Below are 26,472 nucleotides of genomic sequence, written 5' to 3'. Positions count from 1 at the left end.
ATGGCAGTGGTGCGAGCAGCAGGGACATCCAGCGATGGCAGCGGTGCCAGCAGCAGCAGCAGGGACATCCAGCGATGGCAGCGGTGCCAGCAGCAGCAGGGACATCCAGCGATGGCAGCAGCAGCAGGGACATCCAGCGATGGCAGCAGTGCCAGCAGCACTAGCACCACCAAGAGAACCCCCCCAGTGTTTTCATCAGGCCACCAGCAGAGCCACCAGTGATGCCACCACCAGTAAGGCCACCAGAAATGGCGCCAGCGGGACCCTAAGAGATGTCACCAGTGTAAATGGCACCAGTGGCACCACCAGTGCCACCAGTCCCCCACCCAGTGCCCACCCCCAGCCCCAACAGACAGACAGGACACGGCTGCAGGGTACAAAGTGCCTTTATTGCCACGGCCGCGGTCCCCCAGGCGGGAGGACTCTGGGTCTCTCACGTCTGCAGCTGCAGCAGGGCCGGGGCCGCGGGGGCCGGGGGCTGCGCCCGGCGGTGACAACTCTCCAGGTCCCCCAGCACCGCGAAAAGCTGGCTCAGCCCCTCGGGCAGGGCAGCATCTGCAGGAGAGGGTAGGGACAGTGAGACCCCACAGTCTCCCTGGAGTCACCCCCAAACCACCACAGCCCCTTGTGACCCCTGGGGACATCTCCCAACCAGAACACCCCCAATAGGAACTCCAAAACCCCCCCACCTCCAACCTACCTTCACCCCGAGGGCCGTTCTGGGCATCCTCGGGCTCCAGCAGCTCCCAGTACTTTTCCCTGGGGAGAGGGGGAGGAGAGGGACGGGCCCTTGGCAGGAGGATGAGGGGCTGCAGGAGAGGTGCAGGGGGGTCTCCCGGAGGCAGGAACTCACCTGAGGGTCCCCCGGAGGCCCTGGAGGTGCTGGAAGAGGCGCTGAGCCTCCACCGTGGGGTCCAGGGGGTCACTCCAGTCCTGCAGGGTGACGCCGTGCCGGGTCCGGTCGCATCCCAACCCTGCGGGCCAGCAGGGTCACCATACAGGGAGACCCCCCCAACACCCCCGAGGGGCTCCGGGGCCACCTCCCTGTACCTGTCCTGTCCCGCTGGTGGCAGCAGCTCCATTTGTCCCCACGGAAGACGCCGGGGTGGTAGGAGCGGAGCACGCGGGGGTTGTTGCCGCACACCTTGCGCAGGGCTGACAGCCACTGGTTCAGCTCGTTGACACACTGCGGGAGAGGGGACAGGCAGAGGGACCCGCGGGCTGCGACAGCGCCCGGGCTGCGACAGCGCCCGGGGTGTCCCCGCTGCCCCCGCCCACCTTGCACTGCAGGTAGGCTGTCTCCTGCTGCCCGCCCGTGCCCATGTAGAGCACCTGCATGACGTGCGAGCTGCCGAAGCTCTTCTCCTCCACCTTCTCGGCCGCCAGGATATCGCCCAGGGCGATGGCACCGATACGCTGATGGAGGGGACACACACAGAGAAGGGGTCAGTGCCACCCCGCTGCCACTCCCCCGCCCCTCCAGCACCCCCCTACCTCTGTACTGGGGCTCTTGCCGAAGCTGAGGGCCTCCCCGGTGAGGCAGAAGTGGAGTTTCTTGCCGGCGGCAGCAGCGAGCAGCGGCCCCTTGCCCCGGGTCTTGGGCACAAGGAGCAGCCCTTCCTTCACCACGGCCGGCGGGGGCCCCAGCGGCCGCCCCTCACCCTCCTCCTCCCCCTGCTCCTCCTCCGTTCCCACCAGGCGGGTGATGAAGTCCCTCATGCGGGCGGTGCCCTGCTGCAGGGCGGGCAGCAGCGGGGACAGCCACGGCTCCTTGGCGCGCCCGGCCGCCGGCTCCATGTTCCCGACCAGCTGGATGGCCTGGAGAGCCCGGGGGTGGCAGCGTCACCCCCAGGAGCCCCAGCTGTCCCCAGCAAGAAACAGCCAGGCACCCCAAAGCCTCGCCCCGGTGGCCCGTGCCGCACCTTGGCCAGCAGCAGCAGCGTGCGGCTGGTCCGCGCGTCCGCGTGGGTGTCCCGCAGCTGGAACAGCTTGGGGGTCATCACGGCCGGCGAGAAGAAGCGCAGGCAGAGGAAGCTGGTGACAGCCACAAATTTGGCGTGCTGTGACCACCGAGGGGGTGGGGAAGACACGTGAGGGTCTCTCCCAGCATGGGACAACCCCACAAACAGCGATGCGCCAGTGTCCAGGGCTGCTGTTTGGGCGCCGCTCGCTGCCCCCCTGCCCGAGAGCAGACGCCACTGGCCACAGCTGGGGACCACACCCAGAGAGCCCTGTCCCCTGGGGATGCCCCTGTTTGACCCCACACCGTCCCCCGCCGCAGCCCGACCTGGTGCTGCGGGAAGCGCTCCCCGACGCGCTGGAAGAGCTGCCGGAACGCGGCGCGGATCACGGGGGGACACGCCGGGGCCGACCTGACGATGGCGTCCAGGAGCTCGCCCAGGTAGGACTGGAGGTGCTGGCGGCCCTGCTCGATCACCTCGCCCTCCGTCTGCACCCGGTGCAGCCCCGAGCACCTGCGAGCACCGTCACTGTCACCCCCAGGGCTGGGGCCACCCCTGCCCTGCCACCCCACGAGCCCCTTACCCGACATCTTTGATCTCCACCTTGCTGGGGTCCAGCTCCACGTATTTCTTCTCCTCGAACACGCGGGTGATGGTGGGTCCCAGGACAAAGTGCAGGTATGGCATCCCTGTCACCTGCCGAGGGACCACACAGGGGACGGTGATGGGCCGCAGGTTTGGCACCCGACACCCCCAGGGTCACCCAATGGATTTTCTCCAGCCTTCCAGCCCCAGGGGAAGGCACAAGCCTTCCCAGCACAGCCCTCCCAGTTCTGCCCCTGGGAACAGCCCAGGGCCAGGATGACTTGGCAAAAGCAGGTTTTGGGTGGTGTGGCACCTTGAGGAAGGACTCCATCGACTTCGAGGCCAGAGAGTTGCTCCGGAACAAAGTGTTGGGCTCACCTGCAAAACAGGAGAGGGTCCATGGCCTGGGAGACGGACACAAGCCATCCCTGGACAGCTGCATCAAGGGGGGCATTCCCAGAGGCTGTGCCCTGCCCCCCTGGCCATTTCCATGGGAGTTACGGGGATTTCCTAACCTCAAACCACCTGCTCCTCTACCAACCTCAGCCCATGAATTGCTGGGATAAACCCAGCAGATTCCACCTCAACCATCACTCCCAAAAAATCCCCACACAAGGCCCTGGAGGTTTTGCAGCCCCAGGAGATGATGGGAAGCCTCCACTCCAGCCTTACAGGGCTTGGCCAGCTCCAGCTCAAAGAGCAAGTCCAGGAACTCCTTGACCAGCCCTTGGCCCAGGAAGAGTTTGACCAAGTTGATGGCGACCTCCTGCCGGCACTCGGCCGTGGTGGTTTCGTCCAGGAGGGTGACCAGGTGCACTTGGCCATCCTGGAGGAGAGAGGCACCATGATGTGACAGCCTGAGGCAGGCAGACACCACAGCACAGAGCTGGGCTGGGCATGGACCCCTCACCTGGCGCCCTGACTTCACCTCCTGGCACAGGAGCTGCACCAGGGGCTGGTAGCAGTGGGAGGGAAGCACCGTCTCGTCCCGAAGCTTCACCTGCAGCTGCAGCGAGCCCAGGCTGCCTTGGCACCTGCAGGAGCACGGGGTGGGTGGGTGGGATGAAAGGATGGATGGGTGGATGGGTGGATGGGTGGGTGGGTGGATGGGTGGATGGATAAGTACTTCACCAAGCAGGTGGCCCAACACTCTAAACTACCCCTCCAAAGGGATGATGCTTCCCAGGAAAATCCCCTCCCTAATGCCCCTGAGGACACTGGGACCCCCCCCAGCACAGCCCAACACCCTCTGCCAAAACTCACTCGTCCTCTATCGGCTTGGACTTGTCCGGCCACAGCCTGAACCACCCCTCCTCCTGCCCGGCTGCCTCCAGCCCCTGGACGCTGAACACCACCTGGGAGGGGAAGGCAGGAGAGGGCTGGGTGTGCAGCTGGGCAGGACCCTGGCAGCAGTGACAGGGTTGGGGGACTCACCTTGCCCAGGAAGTCATTCCTGCCGACGAGGTCCCAGTCCCACACCTCCACGCAGAGCTTCTCCCCGGCGGGCTCGGCCAGCTCGAACTCGAAGGTCTCGTTCCAGCGTGGGTAACAGGATTTCTTCACCACCTGCAAAGGCAACAGGTTTTTGTCCCCTCGCCAGGTGAATCTGTCCCTCAGGGACACCAAGCTGGGGGTGCTGGGGGACAGGGATGGCTCCGGGCTTCCCCGTGGGTTGATTCCACCTGCACCTTTGGCAGGTTGGGGATGGCTGAAATCGCACTCACGGTGCTCTCCTGTGTCTTCCCGTTGTAGCGCAGGCGGACAAAGGGGTCGGAGGCACCATTCCTGTCCTTCCTGGCCAAATCCCTGCCGAGAAGAGGGAGAATTTGCCAGCAAGCTCCCAAAATACCTACGGGCACCCATGGCACCCACTCCCCTCTCAAGGAATCTCAAGATATATGTCCCAAAGACCTACAGATGAGGTAGACCCTGCCCCAGCACCCCCGTCAGCTGCTGGGTGGTGAGGAGGATGCTCTGCACCCAAGGGACCAGATACACCAGGGAGACTGAATCATGGAGCAGCTGGGACTCACCACCCCTGTCCCAGCTGCACACACAGCCCCTGTCACCCTCGTGTCCCCTCTCACCTGGCCTCCAGCACGGAGCAGCGCAGCCGCCGGCTGCCCTGGCTACCCAGGACCTCCACCCGCAGGTGGATCTCCCCCTGCACCTCCTCGTCAGGGTCCACCTCACTGAGGCTCATCCAGCCGCTGTATCCTGTGGGAAAAGGGGGGATCCCCATGGAGGGGTCATTGGGGAACCCCGCAGGACCAGCTTGTCCAACGGGTGGGAGATGGGTCCCTGCTGGGACCCCCCGGCCACTCTGTCCCCTACCCTTGGGGTGCTCTGCCAGCATGTCCCGGGTGATGCAGACCTTCCCAATAACGTCATCACGGCTGGAAAACAAAAGTGGGAAGCAGGACATGGCGCGGGATTGGTGCCCAGGCAGGACAGCCCCCGCTTTGGGGGATCCTAGACGGGGGCCACCACGGTGTGTCTGTCCCCATGGAGCACATCAGCCACCCTCTGGACAATAACCTCGGGAATTAACTTCACCCATTTGTGTCCCAAAGCCCAGGGCAGCGTGGCCAGAGGTGGATTCTCTGGTGTCTACACTGGGGCTGAGCATGCACAGAGCCAAAGCAACCAACCGAGTCCGCAGGCCAAGCCCCCACCATACCTGAGTGCATCCTCATCCATGACGTAGATGGAGATGCTGTGGAAACCGGGCTGGAGCTGCACCTCGTACTCCTCCCCCCAGAACGGGGACAGCGTCTTCCACACCGTGGCAGTCCTGTGGGGCAGGTGGCACTGGTGACACAGGGGACAGGGCTCCCCTTCTGGGGACCTTCCCAGCTTTTGGGAACACATGGCTGGGGGCAGGGATGAGTCTCTGTCCCTGTCCTTGTCCTGTCTTGTGGCTCTGGGCTGGCAAGACACAGGGGTGGCTTATAGGGGAAGGGGCCCATGAGCTGTTAGACCCCCTTGTGTCTGCAGGAGCATCTCAGCCCAAAGCAGGGAATAATAATGAAAGATAAATAATAATAAATAATGATCTTAACAGTAATGATAATAATAATGTGCCTGCAGCAAATCTGCCAGGAGCAAGGTTTGGGGCTCCAGCAGTTTTAGGGACCAGCCAGCAACCTGGGCCACTCACCTGATGATGGCCTCATCGTCGATCTTCACGATGCAGTACGGGTCACTGCTCCCCATGCTAGAAGGACAAGGGACAGCTCTGTCAGTGCCACCAGCCACAGCCTGGCCACCACCCAACCCACAGGGCTCTATGGCCATGGGTGACCAAAGCCTTCAGCCCTGACACCCTCACAGAACGGAGACCTCGTAGAGACAAAGCCCCGAGGGAAAAGCTGGGCTCCAGAGGCTCCAAAGGCTTCCACGGGTGGACTTGGCCACAGCTGCCAGCACAGGGTGACCCCGGCTGTGCTTCCAGACCGGGGACACTCCTCCCTGGCCGTGTCCGGCTGCTGCGTCCTGCTGGCAGCCAGAAGTGGCTTTTCCTCTTCCACACAGGAAGGCAAGGAGCAAACAAAACCCACCCTTTCCCCACAGCAGCTTCAGGCACCTGCAGCCCAATTTCACACACCAGGAGTGAGGCCACAGCAGCCTCCTCCAGCCCCAGAATGTTCCCAGACCCCCAACACCACTGCAGGGATGGGGACACCCCTAGGGACACCCCCAGGGATGCAGAGGGTGTGAAGGGCAGCAACCACTGTACTTTAACTGTGCGTCCTCCCTGGGGACGACCCGAGTCATCCTTGCCCAAAAATAATCACGGCTGTACAGCTTATTGCCCCGGTTCATCAGAAACAGGGTCAGGGGTGGGGACTCCAGCTAGGGACAGAGGAGATGGGACCTGGGGGCTGGCCAAGATCATGGAAAGGCTGTGGCTCCCATCCCACTGGCACGGAGCAGCCTGCTTGGAGCATGGATAACTCATTAACACCAACCCCAGTGGCACTGTCAGCCAACGACAAATGTCCTGGGGAAAGGGAGGATGCACGGGTGGGGGCTTGGGGACCCCAGGCATTGAGTGATTTCCACATCCCAAATCCAGGGAGGCTGAGAGCCAGCTGCTGGGGGGATTGAAAAGGTTTTGGGGGCGATTAAAAAAGTTTCAGGGGATCCAAATGGTCTTTGAAGGGACTGAAGGGGTTGGAGGGGGCTGAAAGGGTTTTGAGGGGGACTGAAAGGGGTTTTGAGGGGGACTGAAAGGGATTGGAGGGGGACTGAAAGGGATTGGAGGGGGACTGAAATGGTTCTTGGGGGAGACCAAAAGGTGGTTTAGGGGAATCAAAAGGGGTTGGAGGGCACTGAAAGGGTTTTGAGGGGGGACTGAAAGGGGTTTTGGGGGATTCAAAAGGGCTTGGAGGGGACTGAAATGGTTCTTGGGGGAGACCAAAAGGTGGTTTAGGGGAATCAAAAGGGGTTGGAGGGGACTGAAAAGGTTTGGGGGACTCCTTGCCCCGCTAAACGCGGCTGCAGGGGTTTCTCTGGGCTGTGCATCCCGGGTACCACAATAACATCCGTGTTCCCAGGCGCTTCCATCCCTTTGGCCCCGCGGGGCTGGCAGTGCAGCAGGTTGCCAAGAGCTGCTCGCCGGCTCCCGCTCCCATTCCATCCCAGCCGCCCTCCGGAGAGGATTTTTAAGGAGAGCCGCGGGTGAAGTGCCATTAATCGGAGCCCATTGCTGACATTTCCTGCCTTGTGCAAACCATCGGGGATGCCGGGAGCGGGCAGGCGGAAAGGGAGCAGCTGCCCGCTCCAGCCGTGCCCGGCAACGCGGGGCTGCCCCGGACGGCAGCGGCAAACCCTTGTCCCCAGCGCGGGGACATCCAGCACAGCCACGACCCCCGGACGCCGCGGAGCCGCTCAGGCATCGCGTTTTTCCAGGGATTCAAGCACAGGATGGGCAGAATCCATCCTCGGTGGGAGGTGCCCGAGCTGCCACGCGAGGCGCAGCCTTTGGATGAGGATAAATCCCTGCTCCAAAGGCAGGCGCTGGGTGACATCGCCCGCACAGAGCCTCTGTCCCGGGATGTCGCGAAGGGATTTGTGGCGCTGCGGGCTCGGTGGGTGCGGGGCTGGCCTGGGCACCCACCCCGGCACGCTGGGGGCAGGGAAGGAGCTGGAAAGGGGAAGGCCGGGCTTTGGAAAGAGGAAATGAGCACAGGCAGGACTGGGGGAAGGGGGAAGGAACCCGCAGCCACCCCTCCGGCAAAGGAACGGCGGAGGGCTGGAATTAAAAATTAACTGGTGTAGGCAGCAGTGCTGCTCTGCCTTGGGGGTGGTGATAAAATAAATAGGAATTTAAATAAAAAATAGAATTGAAAAGGAAAGACAAAATAGAATAATAAATTGAAGAAAAATAGAATAAAAAATAAAAGTGAATTTAAATATAGAATAATCAGTTGAAGAAAAAATAAAAGAAAAAAGAAAAGAAAAGTAGAATCAAAAAAAAGAAAAATAGAATAAAAAATAGAGGAAAAAGGAAAAAAGAAAAAAGAAAAAAGAGAAAAATAAAAGAAAAAAGAAAAAAGAAAAAAGAGAAAAATAAAAGAAAAAAGAAAAAAGAAAAAAGAAAAAAGAAAAAAGAAAAAAAGAAAAAATAACATAATAAAAGAATAAATAAATGAAGAAATAAAAAAGAGAAAAGGGCAAAAATGAAAAAAAAAATTTAAAAGTAATAATAAATAAATAAATAAAAACAAGGAATAAAAAGTAAAAAAGTGAAAATAAAACTAGAATAGATTATAGTAAATAAAAGATTAATAAATATTGTCATTGTTTATTACCCAACATAAAATAATCCGATAAAATAAATAAATAATAAAATAGGAATTCAAATAAAAGAAATTAAATGTCACATTAAAAAATCAATATTAAGTAAAATAAATTTAAAAATTGAAAACCATTTTTAAAGAGTCAGGCAGACCCTTTCCTTTGCTTTCCTGGGATGAAGATGGGGGGAAGAGCCTCAGCTGGGGGGGGCTCCCGTAACTCCCTGTGCCAAATCCTGTGGGATCTGGGGGTTCCCCACGGGGATTTGGGGGTGCTCCATCACCTCTGGCTGTTGCCAGCAGGGTCTGAGCTGCCCATGCAGCGGGGACACCCCGCGGAGGGAATTCCCAGGAGGAAACCAGCGATCCCAAAAGCCGTGCCGGGGCAGGGAACCGGATCCCCTGAGCGGAGGGGAAGGGGCCGGGGCCAGACACGGACAAGGTCGCGCTCGGGTTTCCCTCCCCGCTGTCCCAGCCCAGCGCCACGTCCCAAAGCCACCGGTCCGGAAAGCTCCGCTCCAGGCGCTGTGGCACCCGGGGGGCTTCCCGGCTCTCCCAAAACCCAGAGCCTGCCCGTGCTGGGTCAAGCTCCGGCGGGGAGTTGTGCCAAGGGATTTAAAAATCAGGCCCTGACACACGGGATTTAAAAAAAAAAAAAAAAAAGACAAGAAAGAAAAAAAAAAAGTCATGTTTCTTTCCTTGTTTATCCTCTTTTTCCATGACGGCTGCAGGGATTTTTGCTGTTTTTCCGGCTGCCGAGCGCTCCTCAGCAGCTTCCCGCTGCCTTGGTGGTGGCTGGGGACACCCCGGCGCTGTCCCCACATCCCACCCCATAAGGGCCAGAGCGATGAGGATAACACCGGGATCCGCCGGGAGGGAAATCCCGACCCAAGGGCTGCCCCCCGCACCTCAGCCAGGTGGGATGGAGCCGGGAATGGAGACACAGCACCGGGGCAGCCGCTGCTCCTTTGGGGATGGATGTACCGGCTCCTGCTGCGCGTCCGGGGGTCCCTGCGGGGTGTCTGTGTGGTGGGGACAGCCCTGTCCTGTGGCAGCACAGGGGAAGCCCCCAAACTGGGAGCACTGCTTGGGGTACCCAAAACACTGCTGGGGGTATCCCAGAGCACGGGGTGATCCTGGGGGGGAACCTCAAACCCATCCCGGGGGGTGTCCCCAAATCGGGGGGGAACCACAGCACCCCTGAGGGAGCCCCGAAAGCGCTGCGAACTTCTGGGGGCACACAAAAATATCCTGAAGGGAACCCCCAGAGCAAGGGGGATCTCAAAGCCACACTGGGGGAACCCCCAAAGCAAGGCAACCGCTAAGCCATCCTGGAGGAAACCCAAAGCAAGGGGGATTCCAAAGCCATCCTGTGGAGAACCCCCGAAGTACATGCACTGCTGGGAGGTACCCTAAATCTACCCTGAAGGGAACCCCCAAAGTAAACACACCGCTGGAGGGGACCCTAAAGCCACCCTGGGGGGGAACCCTCAATGCAAGGCAACTCCAAAGCCATCCTGGAGGGAATACCCCAAGGGGTGATACCCCAAAAGGGGATCCTAAAGCCACCTTGGGGTGAGCCCCTAAATCACATGCATTGCTGGTGGCCCCCCAAAACCATTCTGAGCAAGCCCCCAAAGCAGGGGGGACTCTCCAAAGCCGCCCCGAGGGTGGTGTCCCCACCAGGGACCTGTTGGGGGGACACCCCGCAGCACTCCTGGGAAAGAGGGGAGTCCCTCCGGGATGCCGCCGCCCCAAGCCTTTCCCGGCCCCCGCGGGGGCACTCACATGTCCTTGGCGGGCAGGTTCCTGCCCTCCACGATGCGGATGGAGAGGGCGCTGCGCCGGGCCATGGCGGGCGGGCAGCGGAGCGGAGCGGAGCCGAGCCGAGGCGAGCCGAGCGGAGCCAAACAGCGGCCTCGAACCCGCGGCCCCGAGCACAGCGCCCATGTGCGGACCGGCGCCGGCGGCCGCCAATCAGCGTGCGGGGGCGGGGAAAAGGGCGTGGCCTAGCTCGTATCCCCGGCGCCCATTGGGTGGTTCTGTCGGCTGTCGGCGGGGGGGGGCGTGGCCTGTGCGGGGTGGGCGTGGCCTGTGCGGGGTGGGCGTGGTTTCGCCGGGGTGGGCGGGGCCGGGCTCCCCGCGCTGCCGGGGTCCCGCAGGGTCCCCCAGCTGGGTCCCCTCGGTCCCCTCGGTCCCCTCCAGCCCCCGGCACCGCCCGAGGCTCCGGGTCCGTGCAGCCCCGGCCTGCCCAGCCCGGCGCCCGCCTGGATTGGACCAAACCCACACCGGACCCCTCCGTGCCCCCCACGAGTCTGGGGGACTGCAGCATCGGCCGCTCCGCGCTGCCCTGCACCCCAAAACCATACCGTTTTCTTGGTTTTTAACCTTTTCTTTGATTTTAAAGTACTGCACCTCCTGGCTGCAGCACCCCCGAGGGACAGGTGGCATTTCTAGGGACTTGGTGCCCTAAATACCAGCGGGGGGACGGGGAATCCCACTGCGAGACCCACCTGGACTCGAGGACTCGGCCGGCACCCAGAGCTGGGGCTCAGGGCTGTGCCGGCCAAGATGGTCCTTGGCATTTTCGCCGCGGGGACACTGCAGGGACACGCTGGGAACACACTGCTCTGTTCCTACAGCACTGCCCCTCTGCCTCCCCCGCACAGGGCGACAGCAAGGGGACAAGGCGCAGTCCCCGCCACCATCCCACGAGCCTCCCGTGTGCCAGCTCCAGCCCCACAGGCGGTCGGGACCACATGTCCACCTCCAGCCACGGACGCGTGGCAGGTGACAACCCCCCCACAGCCCTCGAAGCCGCTTTGCAGGTGAAGCAGTTGTTTTATTTCGTGGCACGGGTTGTAGGGCGGAGGAGACCCGCGTTTGCCGGATGGAACCATCCCTCCGCTGCTCCCACGCTGATCTCGGCAGGAGTTAATCGCTGGATTTGCTTGATTTCCCTTGGCAGGGCTCCACGGAGGCGGCTCCGGCAGCGGGGGCAGGTTGCTAACACCCCTCCCCGGCGGCACAAGGACAGCCCGTAAGGGCGCTGTGACCGGGCTGGGGGGTGAACGTGATGCTGCCCTTGGCGCGGCGCCTGCGGAGGAAAAACGGGGCTTTTAATATTTGTACACCGGTACACACACACCTGCCCTGCCTCCACCCAAAACGGGATTGTCTCCAGCACCAGAGGGGTCTCATCCTGTCCGGGCTGCAGGATCAGGGCACCCACATCCCTCAGATCAGCATCAGAGACCCACATCCCCGTGTAGGATCAGGAATGATGTATCCGGTCCCTTCCAGCCGCTAGTACAGGATCAGCTCCCCCTCCCCCGCCCCAGCCCACTCCCCACCAGTGCAAGATCAGCCCCCACATCCCCCAGATCGGCATCAGGGACACCACCCAGTGCAGGATCAGACACCCCGCGGTGCCGATCCCCTCTTGGGGTCTCATGGCTCTCAGGGGAGCACCAGCAGCACCCGGGAAGGATTGGGCCAGCTCGGGGTGGGGGAGCCCCTCCTCCGGGCTTGGTCAGGGAGAGAGCTTTGTAGGATTAAAGGGACGCGAGAAACACCCCCCTACACCCACCGCCCCCACCTCACGGGGCATTTCAGTGCCCCTCACCCCAGCATCAGGGCTGGGGCGGGGGGGTCAGGCTCCCCTCGCTGCCCCGCACCCAGGGGACTTTCCCCCATCCGAAGTGGGCACAGGTGGCATCGATGCCCCAGCTGGGTGTGGCAACGCCTCCCACTCCAGAGCATCCCTGGCCGCACCCTGCCCCGCGCGGCAGCTGTCTCCCACCCAGCCACGGGGCTCAGAGTGGGGGTACAGGGGGGCCATGGGGCTTTCCAGGAGGCTGCGGGAAGCATCGAGGAGTCACAAACAGGACGCACCGGCCGGGCACAAAGCGTGCGGAAAAGCCTTTAATGTCCCTATCCACTGCCCCCGTCCCGGGTGGCAGCTCCACAGGGGTCCATCCACAGGGATGGAACGGGGGGGTCACATTTACACCCGAACGGGGGGCGCGTGGGGAGGGGCGGCGGTGCCGGGGGGCGGCGGGGAGGCGGCGGGGGCTCAGAGCCGGGCGGCCGGCTGGTCATAGACGTGGTGGGTGTTGTACCGCCGCACCGTCACCGACTCCGGCTTGCTGAAGGAGCTGCTGTCGCCGCACGAGTCCGAGCTGGGGAGGGAAGGCGGGGTGCGGGATGAGGGGGGGGACCAAGCGATGACGGCGTCACCCTCTGACGCCGGTCCCGCGTGCCCAGCACCCTGGGTGGGACTTGGTGGTGGCACTCACCAGAAGACGAGCATGGCCACTAGTCCGGCCAGGAGGATGGCGAAGAGGATGGAGAGGATGGTGGTGATGGCGATCATGCCGGCGTTGTGCCTGCTGTCCGTCGTGGAGATGCTGCTGGCTGGCTTGGCTGGGGAGAGAGCAGCAGGAGAGGGAGCAGGATGCAGGGATAAACACCCCGGAGTGGCTCAGGGGGTCCGGATGGGTGACGGCGTGTTCGTGTGTGCCAACACGATGTGCCATCACACGGTGCCACCCTACACGAGTGAGACCCGCGGCAGAGCCCTGCCTCAGTTTCCCCAGCTGCTCACAGGAACACTCACCCCAAACCACTCTTGCTTAGCATTCAGCCCCGTGGGACCACCCCACACGCCCAGGACCACCCCATATGCCCCCTGGACGGCTGCGGGCTGGGTGCGGGGGCAGGACGAGCACCCCGGCAGCGGTACCTGTCCTCAGCATGATGGGCGCCGACCAGTCTGTTTCAGCCACGGGCTCAGAGCCCTGTAGGGCGAGGAACTTCACCCTGGGATGGGAAGGGAGGTTGGCCACGGTGCCGTGAGCCGGGGGGCGGCCGGCAGCCCTTGAGGGGGCCAGGTCCCCCCGAGGAGGCTCACCGGTACGGCCCGGGGCCGGGCAGGGGGCCGTTGCAGGTGGGTCTCGTCTCATCCCGGGCGCAGCTGGTCTCGCTGCCGACGCGCAGCACCGTGATGTCCTCGGCGGGTTTGGGGCAGGGGTAGTTGGCCAGGGTGGCATTGAGGGTCATGTAGGCAGAGACGGACTTAGGGAAGCGCTGGAATGCGGTCTCGTTAGTCCCCGGCGCCGCGGTGTTGTTGAAGGTGAATGCGGCTGCAGGGGTGAGGATGGGGGTGAGGAGGGACTTGGTGGGCGGCACAGGGACCCCTGCACGCCCCCTGCCCCGGGTTGCTCCCACCTACCCTTGTCCAGGGCCACCACCAGCCAGATGTCGGAGGTGTCGTAACTGCCGAAGATGCAGCGGGGCTGGTCCAGCACGAAGGTGGAGGCGGTCGTCGTCCCCTCCAGCCGGGGGTTCTGGGTCAGAGCTGGCTTGTACGACAGCTTGGCTGCGGTGAGAAGCCGAAGAAGTGAGGCAGAGGGTGCGGACCCCCCGCTGCAGCCCCGGAACGGAGGCTCTGACCGGCGGCCGCGGTGCCGGGGCTCGGGGTAGGGACAAGGACAGGAGGCAGCTGACCCCTGAGCCTCCGCTCCCCTCCCACGCCCCGGTTCGGGCTCAGACAAGTGTCTCATGAAAAGAGAAAGCAAAGAAACTCCGTTTCTTTGGGGGGCACCAGCTGCCCTATGCCTCCAGATTCGGGGGGGTCCCGGTGGACCCCAAAGGGGACCTCCAGAGAAACCCACACTGTGCCAGTCAACCAATACCAGTGACACCAGAGACTAGAGCTGACACCCAGAACAGGATCCAGAACAGGGAGGGCATCAGCTGCCCTACACCTCCAGGCTCAGGGGGATCCTGGTGCTTGTGCACGGGGGATCCCCACAGTGCCAAGGGGAATCCCGAGTCCATCCCGATGGCATCCTTGGACTCACCTATGGCGTGGGCCGCGGGCACGAGCAGGAGGAGCAGCGGGAACATGGTGCGGGCGCCTGGGTGCCGAGGGCGGGAGTGCGAGCGCTGGGGCTCCGCGTCCCCGTGGGACCCGCCTGTGGCCACCAACCGCCCACATTCCTGCAGCGGCCGCAGCCCCGTGGCAAACAGGTTGGGCTCGTTTCCCCGGGAGCGTTTGTTGTGTTTGAGCACCCGCCGGCGAGGCGTGCTGAGAATCGCTGCGTCTGTGGCATGGGTGGGTGAGAGCCTCACCCAGGCAATGGGCAGAGAGGGACAGCCCGGGGTGATGCGCTCCACAGACCCCACCGGTGCTAGCATGTGTCCCCCAGACCGACACCAAGTGCCACCAAGCCAGGGCCCCACGTGGTTTTTGGAGTCGGTGCCCCCACCCTCACAGCTCCCACCGTGCATGGCCAAGGACCAGGAAGAGGCAGTCACAGATGTAAAATCAGCTTTTACTTGACAGGACACTTCATGTCTAGTGGAAGTTGTCCCTGCCCATGGCAGGGGGGTTGAAACAAGGTGGTCTTTATGGCCCCTTCCAACCCAAACTGTTCCATGATTCTCTGACAAGGAGCAGGGGGTTGGGGGGAAGAGTGGCACAGCCCAGGGGGGCTACACCTGCAGCCAGGGGGCAGGGGCTGGGGCAGGGCCGGAGGGATGTGGTGGGTCCGGTAGGATCTGCGGATGAAGGCATCGGTCCCCAAATCCTGGTGGCACAGGGAGCCCCACACCTTGGCTCTGCAGGGAGACAGAAGCAGAGGCATCAACTGGGGTCTGTGGGGCTCTGCACCAGCCACCCCCAAGGGGCCCTTTCTCCTGCAAACTAGGGCAAACCCCCAATTTAAGAAAACAAAGGCTTTTTCAATGTTAAAAAGATCTCCATTTCTTTGCTGATGGGGTTGCCAAGTTAAGGTGCTCTCCTGAGGCCCCTGTGGATACTCCCCACCAGCAGCCCCCCATACCCCAGGGCTCCGAGCACGGCGGTGGCGAGCACAGCCCCCAGGCTGGCCAGGATGGAGGCGATGACCACCACATCACTGCCACGGCGAGTGGGCGCAGGGTCAATGGTGCCCGGGCTGACAGCTGGAAGGAGGTGGGATGAGGGATAAGGGGAACACAGGGGGCTCAGGGACGGTGCGATGGAAAAAGGAAGGATGGGGTGGATAGAGGGACCGGGGATCACTTCTCCCCGCAGGTTTTGGGGTGATGGCACAGGGCCCATACTGAGCCATGTGCCAGCACCCCAACCAGGCAGGTGCAGGGGACCCGCGGGGGGTGGCAGTGCCACAAGTACCTCTGCGCAGGAGGATGGGCTCCGACCACCGCGTCTCCGCCTTGGGGCCGCGGCAGCCCATCAGCAGGAACTTCACCCTGCGATGGGTACGGGGCTGATCCGGGGGGACGAGCATGCCCTGGGTGCCGAGTCACCCTAGCTGGGAATTGGGGGTTCCGGCCTTACCTGTAGGGTCCCGGGGAGGGCAGGGGCCCATTGCAGGGGTCCTGTCTGCCCTGGTCCCTGCACGCCGTGTCATCCCCGACCCGCAGGACGGGCGAGCTCGGTGCCGAGCACGAATACGCGGCCGCCGCCGTCTCCAGCGTCATGTAGGAGTGGGCAGTGGGCAGCTGCTTGTACGGGGGCACGTCAGCCCGGGACCGGGGGTTTCTGAAGGAGGCTGATGCTGCACAGCACAGATGGCAGCTGAGTGGCTGCGGTGAGGGTCCCCATGTCCCCTGCCCCTGCCGGAGCAGCGAGTGCTCACCGTTGGCAAAAGCCACCACCAGCCAAACGGCGTCGGAGGCATCGGCGTGGCCGTCGAAGACGCAGCAGGGCCTCTCCAGCGCGAAGGTGGTGGCAGTGACCTTGCCCAGCAGTGCCATGGGGGGTATGTGGGGCACATAGGGCAGCCGGGCTGGGGGAGTGGGCAGTGAGCGAGGGGACTCCTGCTCTGCACCGCTCAGCAAGCGCCTGACCCCAGCCCGCATCCACACCAGTGCTGGCACAGGCGGGTGTCACAAGGTGCCAGTATCAGGGGGACAGCACTGGTGTGGGGACCCCCAGCCAAGCTCAGCCCCATAACCCCATCCCTGGACAAACGCCTCGCAGCCCCTCCAGGCCCCGGTCCCCCTCTGCCCTGTTCCCCAGGGAGTCACCCAGGTCCGTGGCTGCGCCCGTCCCAGCCAGCGCCAGCAGCAGCCACGGCAGCTCCATGGTGTTGTCCTGGTGGTGCTGGATGTGCTGTCCTGCTCAGCTCACCTCGTCCCACTGCCGAGGGGACGAACTGCCCCCAGTGCCCCCGCAGCAGGGACCGCCTGTCCTGAGGAACTGGACCCTCCCAGCCCCGCATTCCTGCACCGGCCCTGCCGGCCCGGCCAGACCCCGCGGGCAGAGGGGAGCAGCTGAGCATCCCGGGTCATCCGCTGGTCCCAAACCCCCTGGGAACCGACCTGCAGGACTCCCGAGGCACCTGCGAGGAATCGGGGCACAAGCCTGTGTTGTGACAGGGGAAACTGAGGCACAGAGGAGGCACATGTTCCAGGAAGGGTTGGCAGGAGTCACAGTCTTTGTTGGCACTATGGGGGCAGCCAGGCAAGTCGTCCTGGACCCCCACTCGCCCCACCAAGACCCGACTCCCTGGGGGTGCCTTGTGTCCACCAGGCCCCCGGAGCCAGGGGTGAGCCCGTGCCCCACTGGTTCAGGTGCAGCCAGCCCTGCCCCGCGGGCAGGGAAGCGCTGCAGAGCATCACACCCGAACTCACCCAAATCCCAGCGTTCAGGTGAACAGCCACACTCAGCACCGGGAGCACGGAAGCATTTTGAGCTCTGGGGCCACCCCACGCTGGCATTTCCCCATCTATCGTACCCCTTCCGAGCCCTTGGGATGGGGGCAGGGACATCGCCCTGGAGCGGGAGCTGCCCCGCGGCTCGGGAGCCCCTCACCGCCGCTCCCCCCGCAGAGGGGTTGGAGCGCTCACTCTCCCGTGTTTGCCAAGGGGAGCGGCTGCCCACTCCTGCGTGGGAGGAGATTTCCCCCCCCCTTCCCAAGGGGCTGGGACCGCGCCTTCAGATTAAGTGGAAATGGGGCATTCAAAGATTACAGCGTCCTGCTGCAGAGGGAAAAACAGGCGCAGCTGCAGCCTCCGTCCCTCGTCCTTCTTATCCCCGCCTTATCCCCCACTCCTCTCCAGCAACACTCGCCCCGGGGACCCCGGCAGTTGCCCCAGATCCCTCCCTGGTGCTCCCCGGCCGGCAAGGTGCCAGCAGCAAGGTGAGGGGCAGGGTGGGTGACGCAGGGGGGTGACGCAGGGGGACAGTGAGTCACAGTTTCAGCTGCCGGGACCCAGCATAGCTGCGGGGTCAAGGCTGGGCTAATAATAACCACCCTGTGGCAGATGAGCCATCACCGCAGGGGGCTGGGAGAGACACTCCCCTCTCCTCTCCCTGGGCCTGCAGCTGGGGAGGGGGGACACGAGGATTTTGGTCAAATGCACCGATTTGGGGCTCTGGCCCCAACAGGCACCGTGGTTATGCTTTCACCTCACCTTCCAAAGCATCTCCCTGCACCACCGTGCCTGAACACCTGGCTCTGCTCCTTTCCACCCCCTTGGATCCCCCTGCCAGGGGGGCTAAGGCACCTTGAGCACAGCATAGAGAGGGCAAGGATTTTAGGAGATGCCTCGTGTCCAAAAACAGGGCAGTCAGGGATGAGCTGCTGAGCTTGGCTGGCTCACCACAGCCCAATGCCCCTGCCCTGGACCAGCCCAGACGCAGGGAGGCTCCAGCTGATTCACACCCAAGAGTAGCTGCTGGAGATGCCTTGGGCCAGACTCAGCAGGAAATTCTTGCTCCGCACAGGGCTGAGTGAACCCTGCTTCAATTTTCGCTTCAATTCACTGCTTTGATGGCTGGGACAACATGATCCAGGGATTTGAACTCAAAATCTCCCCGTCGCAAGCAGGGTGGGAGAGGAGCAGACAGAGCCCATTCGTGCAGAGCTTAGCAACACAGACACTTCACTGCAGCTCCCAAGGAGCTGCCATTCCTGCAGCATCCCCAGATTTCACTGGATGTTTGAGGGGCTTCCCCTCAGAGCTTGCAAGCACAAGACGGACATTGGGGAAAGCTCCAGCTCTCAATGGCTCAGAAAAACCTTTAATTTTTATATTGGCAGGACAGGAAGCAAAGTACCCCTCTCAGCTGGTCCAGGATGTCCTGGTCCCAGGAGGATGGCAAGGTAGAGCTGCCACAAAGCCCAGCCACATCCCAGATTTGGCACATGGCACCAGTGCCAAAGGGATGGATTGGATGGATTTAATGTGCAGCTGGGTCTGGTGGCTACAGGGAGGGGAAGAGCCAGAAACAGCTCTTCAAAAGGTATCAGCTCGCAGGTGACAAGCAGCCTGGGGACAATGTACAGTAAGGCCACCAGGACTGGGGCAATATCCCATTTGCAAGGTGCTAGCACCCAGAACAGGAACATACTTCCAGCCAAAGCATCACTGCTGGCACCTGAGCTGCTGGGAGGAAGGTGACCATCACCAGCTGGTGGCACCAGCATCCCTGCAGCAGCAGCACAAAGCACAGCAGCTCCTCCCTGCATAGGCATCACTGAATTGCTGCCATTTCACCTTAGAGAGGGAAAGATTCTGCTTCTCGTCTTTGGGATGAGAGGAGTGGGGCTGGCAGCTCACAGCAAGAGCAGGGTGGTGCAACTTCCCACAGGCTGGACACTGGTAAGTCACCTCTGCTGACACCACGGCCACAGACTACCAAACTTCAGTGGCCAAAGCACTGACAGGCTGGAAGCACGACCCCTGGGACCAGTGTCCTGCCTCCACCAAGATGTGTGTCCTTTCCCTCCTCCCTCCTGGCTGGATTGATGGTCCATGGCTCCACGGAGCTGGCTGGTTCCCCACAGAGAGCCTCTGAGGGGGAGGCACCCCAAGCCCTGAGGCAGCAGGAAGGCAGAGCAGGGACTTGCTGTGAGAATGAAGAGTTTATTGGGACCGAGCAGAGATACACGGCAGGAGGGAGGCAAGAAGTGCCTCAGACAGGGAGCTGAGGTGTCCCAAAAGGAGGACCTTGTTTGGCTTCCATGTAGTCCATCGGAAGCAAGGCACTCTCCTCTCCCATCCTGTCCCCAGGCATTACCAAAGGAAGGTCCTGCCTTCCCCAGGGGATCTGTCACCTCAGGACTCTCATCCCAGCTGCACCTGGCTGCAGCCATCAATCCCCCCCAGAGACACAAGCACAGCTTCTACAAAAATATCCTTCCCTCCCTCCCCCCCCCCCCCAAAAAAATATGAAGAGCGGGCAGGGCTCCCACGGAACTGTTATTGCTCAGTGTGACGGGTGGTCAGACACGGGATCTTAAGGCATCAGGAATAAGTGCACTAGGTGGCCCCTGAGGCTCACTGGCCCAGGCAGTCCTCTGTGACACCCTGGGCAGCCAGCTCTGCCAGCACATTGTCCAGATAGTTGGGGTCAGGGTAGCCATGGCCACTCAGGTTTGAGTCCATCTCAGTCTTGTGGTGGATCTCGTTCCACACCACCGTGTTGCTCTCGCCCGTGGTGTTGGAAGTGCCCACCGTGAAAATCAGGCGTCTCTTCCAGGCCACCTTCAGGAGCTCCAGGACCTAGAGGGGGAAAGGAAAAACAAAGCTAAGAGCAGCAGCTATGAGACTTGTGCCATGAATGCAGCTTGCCAGAAGCTTGACAACCCAAGAAGGGCGATGTTATCAGGATGTGATATCTCACCTTTCTGCCCTTCTCATTGTCTGGTAAGTAACAATAGCGAGGAAAGCCTCTGGCTGTGTATGGCATCCCAGGGTTGGGGTGCTCGGGGCCCTGCAAGAGATGAGACACATTTGTCATGGACATATCCATCATATGGATTGCACAATCCCTCAGCAGCAGGATCTGCTGCCCATCCCAAACCAGCTCTTCCACGTAGAGGCAGCAAGGTATTGCTGGTGAGTACAAGGTGTCCAGCTTGTTCTTCTGGGACATGTGAGTATTACAGATCCTCCAAAAGCAGTCTCATGCTGGGATACAAAGCCAGATCTAAAATCTACTTAAATTCTGGTGAGAGACAGCCCCAAACCACAGCTTTTTCCATGTGGTCTGGTAATACCTTTAAAAGACACAGCTCAAATCTTTGAAAGTTCACTGCTACCACTGAAACCAGCATGGGCTGTGAAACCAGAACATGGGATGTTTCCCACCTTGTTTTCAGGGGCAGTCTCCTTCCTGCTTCAGGCAGACATTAGACTTTACTGCAGGTGAACAGCTGGGGCTGCTCAGGAAAAGATCTCTGATGGAGAAGATCCTCACATGTTGAAGAGGAGCCAGAGCAGCTGCTGGCTCCAGGCACCACAGGCTGCTCAGCAGAGGTGCTGCCCTGGATGCCAGCACTTTTCTGGGAGGCTCTCACAGCTTGTGCTGTCTGCCAGCATGCTGGGGGGCACTCACCTGGATGCCCCTGCTGATGTGATACACAATCCGGATTGTCCCACAGTCCTTGTGTCCCGGGAGGGACTGGGGGAAAGTGGAGACCTCCATCTTCCCTTTGGGCTGGGTACCGGTTTTCTCTCCGTAGATGGTTTTACAGGAGGGACACTGCAAACTGCCATCCTGCCAGGGGAGAGAAGCCACATCAGAGCTCCACAGCCCAGCCACCTGCACACAGGGGCCTGGTGAGGATGAGGCAGCTCAGTACCTTGTTCCCGTTGGAGTACATGGCCAGCACGCAGAGCATGTGGAAGGAGTGCTGGCAGTTCCTCAGGCGACCGACTGCCTCTGGCCTGATGGTGCTGGACTGGCACGAGTCGCTGTAGCCCGAGGAGGAGGACAGCTTCTCCATGCAGATCATGCAGTCCTAGAGGAGAAACCACCACGTGGTGTAAGCACAGGCTGGTCCTCAGGACTGACACACCAAGGAGATGCTTCAGGAAGATTTCCTTTCAGCTTTAATCCCTCCCTTTGAGGTTTAAGGACACAGAGACAGGTTTCCTTATCTGGCTGGTATCACCCCACTCCACTTCCTGCATTGTCCAGGAGGTGGAGAGCTGTCATCAGTCAGAAGGAAGAGTATGGTTACATCCTGCTTCTCTGCAGAGCAGCTCCAGTGCAGGGTTTGATCTCCAGTGTTGATCTCTGAGCACTGAGACCAGAACCAAACTCTTTCCTCCAAAGGAAATGCAGAGGCACTGCCAGGATGAGCTACTCAACCCACACTGTGCCTCCACCACAGTCCTCTGATGAGGACAAGTCACCAGTTGTCACATGTGGATTTCAGACAGTGCTGAGGACTCTCCACCTCATGTCAACAGTGCCACTGCAAGCAGCACCATGTACCACACCAGACACCCAAGGAAGGATGGTCCTTGGGCACTGCTGTGGTTTTCTTGGCACCCCAGTGAACTGGGCAAGCCAGAGTTGTTTCACTGTCCTCTTACCTCATCAGCAAGAGTGCCCTTCAGCTCTTCCAGGTACTTCTTCACCACTGATTCTGGCTCTGTTGGTGTGGCTGCACAAGGAGAGATGAGAGACAGAAGTCAGACACTGCATGGTACGATGGGCACGTGTGGGGCAAGCTAGAAAGAAGGGAGACAAGCAGGTCACTGGCCAGGATGCCAAGGAGAAAGGTCAGGCTTAGAGGGGGAGAAGAGGCCGCTCCAACAGATCCCTACAAGCCTAGCAAAGGCTTTGCTTTCAGCAATGGCTCCCACTAGGGCTGTGAGTGCCTGTAGCTGGTGTGCTCCACTTCTCCCCACACACCCCAAAGTAGCACCAGGCATATCCCAGCTGGACTTTCTGTGCCCACCCAGAAGCCATCAGTCCTGATGGGACAGAGGATCACACAGACTGTTGTTAAAGGAGAAAAAAAGGCATTCTCCCACCACCCCAGCTGGTGCCCAACAAGGAAACCCAGCAGCACACTGAGCTTCAGGCCCTGTTCTGAAAACAGCACAATGAGCTCCACATCCTTAACATGAAACAGTGGCCTCTCTCCTGAGCTTCCACACACTCATACCTGGCAAGGCACAGTGCAAGTCACCAGGTGTTGAACCAAACCAGCTTTTAACATGAACCCTACCCTATTTGCAGCACAACACAGTATCCTTGCATCTTCCCAAATGTAATCCCTGGTCCCATCCACCCAGGCACAGGCACCTGAGCAGCCCACCAGCCTGGTTCTTGGAGGCATTATGGGATGAAGCAACAAACATCACACAACACCAAGAGCAAATTACCACTGAGTGCATCCACTGTCACCTCAACTCCCAGCCCATCCTCCAGGAGCTGCCCAGCAAGGCTTGGTTTAAGGCAGGGAGCATCCCATGCCTCTACAAGGCACCTGGCCCTGGGTGAGAGGAGAGGAGCTCTTTACCAGTCATCAGGCCTGCCACAGAAGCTGCCAGGCTTTTCCACCAGCCTGGGAGAGGAAACATTTGCACAAGCAGGAGGCAGAAGACAGATCAGTCACTTGGCTTGGGGGAACCTCGTCCTTCCTTCCTGAATCCACTTCTGGGGCCCATCAGGAGAAAGCAGTGCTGTGACCAACAGGCTGGCCAAGGCATAGCTCATCCTTCTCCTGTCCAGGTGGATGCTTTAGCACAGAGGGTCCTGCTGCTCCCAACTCCACACTCCCAGGAGGACACAGAGCATCATCATGTGGATCAGCCAGGGATCAGAGCTGCAGCTGCAATGCATGACCCATCCTCAGCTCTCCCCATCCACTCTCCGGCTTTCAGGGAAGACAGAGGCTTCACAAGCATTGCCTCAGTGGTTCAAAAAGCTGCACATCAAGAGACAGCCACTGGAGCTGTTATTCCAGCCCAAAAAGCCATGTCTGTCATGAGCAGGAAGGAGGGGGTGCTATTTTCTGGATAACCACTTTTCATGGAGAGACAAACACAAAGCAGAAGGGAAGGACTGCTCACATGCCACAGGTGCTGTTATCAGGCAAAGGCTGGGATGGCACAGATCCTCTACCAGGTAGAAGCCCCTCATTCCCTAGAACACTGTGGAAGGGAGCAAGGCAGAGCACCAACATCCTTTAGCTAAGATGACTGATGAACTGAGGGCTGGACTCTCCTAAATGAAAACACAGTGATTAAGATGAGTTATTTTCAGAAGGGGATTCCTGGCCATCCTGAAACACATGATTTCTGGCAGCAGTAGCAGGAGGAAAGGATGACTGAGCACACAGAGCAAGAAGAGGAGCCCAGGAGGTGAAGGGATGCTCACTTCAAGTGCCAGCACTGAGCAGGAGGGATGCCTGACATCTCAGGCAGAGCAGGGCTGTGAGGATCAATCTCAGGAGATCCCAGGCCAGGAAGGTGGCAACAGGATTAAGCATTGAGCCAAAGATAACACAGAAGTGGGTGTTTTCCTCTTCAGGGGCCAAAATCCCCTGGAAAAGCATTTCCAAGAACTGCCCCGAGAGCAGGAAACAGTGAGGAGCCTGGGCAAGCCTCAGGCTTCCACTTCTAAGGCCAAAGGCTCAGCAGTGCCAGGAGCTGCTTCAAGGCCTCAGCACCAGACCTCACAGGGAATGTGGCTCCTTGTCTTGTCTTTTCCAAAGGAGAGAAACAGGTCCAGGAATTCTCTGCTGGGACCTTGCTTGCATGCAGCAGATCAAGAGCTAGGAACGAGCCTGGAAGGGATGTGATCAGTCTGAGCTGTCCTAGCCCACTGTGCCTGCAACCCTTCAACTTCTTCTGCTCTACAGGTTTTAGGAAGAACTCTGTGAGCAGGACTAGCTACTATCCACCCTAACTTCATCTGCTTCCACGATGACCACTGTGTTCTCATCCCTGTGGATCCCGTGCTGCCTGACAGGCAGACCACCAAATCCTTCTCCACCCAACCTGCATTTTCCAGGTGGCTCTTTCTGAAGTGACCTTCTTGTCTCCTCTGGCTTTGGGCTGGAGAAAGCAAAGCCAAAAAGATGTACAGCCAAGGTGAAGACAGCGAGGGAAGGGAGCAGGGAGGGTGTGTTACACCATCAGCAACACCTGCCCAGCACTTGGCAGAAAGCCCCAGCTCACCTGCTCCCACCTGCACAGCACATCTGAGCAGCTTTAGAGCAGTTCAGCTCATTCAGGGTGGTGGGGGATCGCTCCTTTCACAGAATCCCTCATGACTTTCTTTCTCTGGAGCAGCTCCAAGGAACAAAGAGATAACTCACCCAAGAACTGGCCAGGCTCATTCAAATGAAATCAATAAAGGAGACAATTCTGGTGCAGAGTTGGGTAAGAGTGAGACAGGAAAGCTCTTGGGATTTTGGGCATTACACCACTTCACCAGGAACCAAACATGCAGAAGGTGATGCAGCCCTCAGCTACCCTGAGGAGACCCACGCCTGATGGATTTGCACTGTGGCATTTCCAATCTGTCCCTGTCACTTTGCTGTGACAATACTCTAATGCATTTAGAGCCACCAAGGCTGCCTGGAGAGAGAAAGGGCCAGGCAGCCCTGATGCTTTAGAAAAGCCATCCCCAGCTGCAAGGATTTCAACGTCCAGTCCTAAAGAAGCCTTTTGATGCTGAGAGCTCTGTTTCAGCAAGAGTAGAAAAGCCCACATGGCCCTCCTTGGGCAGACCAGCACGTCTGGCTGGCCACTAATCAGCAGCACAGGGGGAGCCAGGAGGCAGCTGGGACCACGGCACGAGCCACGTATGCTCCAGCACGTGAATCACTTCCTTACAGGACTGTTTACTCCATAAAACTGTTTTGCCTCCAAATCTTTGTTCTAGCCATCCCCTGGGATCATCAAAGCCTGTTCAGTCCCCAGTTTTCTGGATTCAATAGTGGATTGAAAATGGACTGGAAGAATCAACCAGTGCCGTTTATCACCAGCTGGCCCAGTGCTGTGCTACGGATTTATCCGGGATGCCAAAGAATGTTTACCATTCTTTCATTTACAAAGAGAGGAATATCGAATTGTTTTAATGCTTCCCCTTCCTCCCTGTAGATAATAAGCTGCTTGCTTGTTCCACGGGTAACATTTAACAGATGTGTTTTGAATCCTTGCTCGGCAACCAAATGCTTGCAGCAGTAATATCTCCTTCTGTATCCCAAAACAAGCCATATGGTTTGCAGCAGACTTTTTTTGATACCCTCTGCAGGCCATACACTAGTTGTTCCTAGTTATTGTCATGGACAGTCACACCAGCTCCCATCACCTCCGCTCCCTGGACTTGCAAAGGCCGCGTCTGTAGATTTCTCCATATCCTGCATTTCAGCAGGAAAAACCAGAGCATCCCTGTTTTTTCAGCCTGTCTCCCTCAGCAGATGTTTCCCCAGGGGAACAGCAAGATCTCCCAGCTCTGAGGGGCTCCCACCCATCCCATAAACACTGGCACAGTCTGCAGATCCAGCTGCAGGTGGATGGCAAGGAAGGATGAGCATGCTCCTCTCCTTCCTCACTGCAGCACCTGCAGTGACTGCCCATCCCAGAGAGGATGGATGTGCAGGGAAACCTCCTCACCAGGTGGAAGTGGGTAACAAGTGACACAGCAGACCCAAGCAGTCCCCTGGAGAGCCTTGGAAAGGCTGGGGAGCTCTGTGGTGGCCAGTTCCATGCACAAGCAGCACTTGTGAGAGAGCAGGACAAGGCACTTGCCCTCCTGCCTCCTGGACAGCAGTCAGGTCCCAGCCAGCGATGCTGGCAGGAGGCAGCAGCTGCAGCATCCCGAGGCAGCACCAATCCATCAGGATGGCAGAGGCTGCCAAGCCCTGTGCCAGCACGGAGAGCACAGAGCCTGCCCAGAGACTACGGCTTCCCCAAGCCCTGCAGCACCTGGCTGTGCCAGAGACATCCCTGCCAGAGCAGCAACAATGCTAACGAGTCCTGACTAATTAGTGCCTCTGTTTAACACACCCAGCTATTCACCGAGCCAGCTGCAGTTCTACCAGCACTGCCTCACCCCATGTGGGACCAGGGCTGGCAGCAGCAGGAGGGAGGGAGAAGGGGCTCAGGAGGGGCACACTGCACCCACCACCAGCTGGTTGTGGTCAGTGTAATGCTGGGTCTAGTCGTGGATGAAGAGCTCTTGCTTGAGCTCTCCATGATGGAAAATCCTAAAAGGATGTGGGAAAGAACACACAATGCAGAAATTCAGGGCACAAAACAAACCCATTTCTGTTGGCAGCATCAGGGTCTGTGAAGGGAAAGAGAAAAGTCTGGCCAGAAGTCAGGCTCAGCACCTGCACTGCAGAAAAATGTTCCTA

At 59.8% G+C, this 26,472-nt stretch overlaps 4 protein-coding genes across 8 annotated transcripts in view; all 4 read right to left on the bottom strand.

Annotated features, from left to right (window-relative positions):
- Positions 1-370: 370 nt before the first annotated feature.
- On the bottom strand, positions 371-10,282 carry LOC125336419 (ras GTPase-activating protein 4-like). The gene is made up of 20 exons (XM_048324907.1): positions 10,136-10,282; positions 5,707-5,763; positions 5,227-5,340; positions 4,881-4,942; positions 4,634-4,763; positions 4,271-4,352; positions 3,981-4,112; positions 3,810-3,901; positions 3,457-3,580; positions 3,219-3,372; positions 2,860-2,924; positions 2,545-2,657; positions 2,288-2,474; positions 1,923-2,060; positions 1,495-1,818; positions 1,279-1,416; positions 1,051-1,186; positions 854-974; positions 701-759; positions 371-555 (listed from the first exon to the last, which is right to left on the bottom strand). The coding sequence occupies exons 1-20, from the start codon at positions 10,198-10,200 to the stop codon at positions 434-436; spliced, it is 2,415 nt and encodes an 804-aa protein (XP_048180864.1). The 5' UTR covers positions 10,201-10,282; the 3' UTR covers positions 371-433.
- Positions 10,283-11,189: 907 nt separating this feature from the next.
- Positions 11,190-14,359, bottom strand: LOC125336299 (uroplakin-3b-like protein 1). Of its 2 annotated transcripts, none has more exons than XM_048324692.1 (6): positions 14,212-14,359; positions 13,581-13,727; positions 13,260-13,491; positions 13,092-13,168; positions 12,646-12,772; positions 11,190-11,444 (listed from the first exon to the last, which is right to left on the bottom strand). In XM_048324692.1, exons 1-6 carry the CDS (start codon positions 14,255-14,257, stop codon positions 11,354-11,356), a joined length of 720 nt encoding a protein of 239 aa, XP_048180649.1. In that variant the 5' UTR covers positions 14,258-14,359; the 3' UTR covers positions 11,190-11,353. The 2 variants fall into 2 exon arrangements, with proteins under 2 accessions (XP_048180649.1, XP_048180648.1); XM_048324691.1 differs by lacking the exon at positions 11,190-11,444 and adding an exon at positions 12,243-12,528 and having other exon boundaries at positions 14,212-14,358.
- A 326-nt stretch (positions 14,360-14,685) lies between these two features.
- Positions 14,686-17,125, bottom strand: UPK3B (uroplakin 3B). The gene is made up of 7 exons (XM_048325037.1): positions 16,991-17,125; positions 16,679-16,804; positions 15,994-16,143; positions 15,693-15,912; positions 15,528-15,604; positions 15,196-15,316; positions 14,686-14,971 (listed from the first exon to the last, which is right to left on the bottom strand). Exons 2-7 carry the CDS (start codon positions 16,761-16,763, stop codon positions 14,686-14,688), a joined length of 939 nt encoding a protein of 312 aa, XP_048180994.1. The 5' UTR covers positions 16,764-16,804; positions 16,991-17,125.
- Positions 17,126-19,212: 2,087 nt separating this feature from the next.
- The window catches only part of DTX2 (deltex E3 ubiquitin ligase 2), a 35,231-nt gene continuing 27,971 nt past the window's right edge, over positions 19,213-26,472 (bottom strand). For all 4 annotated transcript variants that reach the window (XM_048324549.1, XM_048324553.1, XM_048324550.1 and 1 more), the window contains 5 exons: positions 21,689-21,759; positions 20,950-21,108; positions 20,703-20,864; positions 19,989-20,078; positions 19,213-19,867 (listed from right to left, as the gene is read on the bottom strand). In XM_048324549.1, coding sequence (XP_048180506.1) covers positions 19,643-19,867; positions 19,989-20,078; positions 20,703-20,864; positions 20,950-21,108; positions 21,689-21,759 — 707 coding nt within the window. In that variant the 3' untranslated portion in view covers positions 19,213-19,642. The remainder of the gene's footprint in view (positions 19,868-19,988; positions 20,079-20,702; positions 20,865-20,949; positions 21,109-21,688; positions 21,760-26,472) is intronic.

This window comes from Corvus hawaiiensis, chromosome 20, assembly GCF_020740725.1.
Source record: "Corvus hawaiiensis isolate bCorHaw1 chromosome 20, bCorHaw1.pri.cur, whole genome shotgun sequence".
Classification (NCBI taxonomy): Eukaryota; Metazoa; Chordata; class Aves; order Passeriformes; family Corvidae; genus Corvus; species Corvus hawaiiensis.
Note: the sequence above shows the minus strand (reverse complement) of the source record. Positions and strands in the feature narration are given on the sequence as shown.

Bases quoted from the DNA above. Each gene is read 5' to 3' on its own strand.
- LOC125336419 (XM_048324907.1), bottom strand. From the start codon at position 10,200: ATGGCCCGGCGCAGCGCCCTCTCCATCCGCATCGTGGAGGGCAGGAAC. The intron at 3,581-3,809 runs GTGAGTTTTGGC...GTGCTCCTGCAG, and splicing joins TCCAAGCCGATAGAGGACGA to GTGCCAAGGCAGCCTGGGCT. The intron at 2,658-2,859 runs GTGCCACACCAC...GTCCCTCGGCAG, and splicing joins CGATGGAGTCCTTCCTCAAG to GTGACAGGGATGCCATACCT.
- LOC125336299 (XM_048324691.1), bottom strand. From the start codon at position 14,257: ATGTTCCCGCTGCTCCTCCTGCTCGTGCCCGCGGCCCACGCCATAG. The intron at 13,169-13,259 runs GTGAGCCTCCTC...TTCCCATCCCAG, and splicing joins CCCGGCCCCGGGCCGTACCG to GGTGAAGTTCCTCGCCCTAC. The intron at 12,529-12,645 runs GTGAGTGCCACC...TTCCCTCCCCAG, and splicing joins GTGGCCATGCTCGTCTTCTG to CTCGGACTCGTGCGGCGACA.
- UPK3B (XM_048325037.1), bottom strand. From the start codon at position 16,763: ATGTGCCTCCTCTGTGCCTCAGTTTCCCCTGTCACAACACAGGCTTGT. The intron at 15,913-15,993 runs GTGAGCACTCGC...TGTGCTGTGCAG, and splicing joins GGTGGTGGCTTTTGCCAACG to CATCAGCCTCCTTCAGAAAC. The intron at 15,605-15,692 runs GTAAGGCCGGAA...TACCCATCGCAG, and splicing joins CCCTCCCCGGGACCCTACAG to GGTGAAGTTCCTGCTGATGG.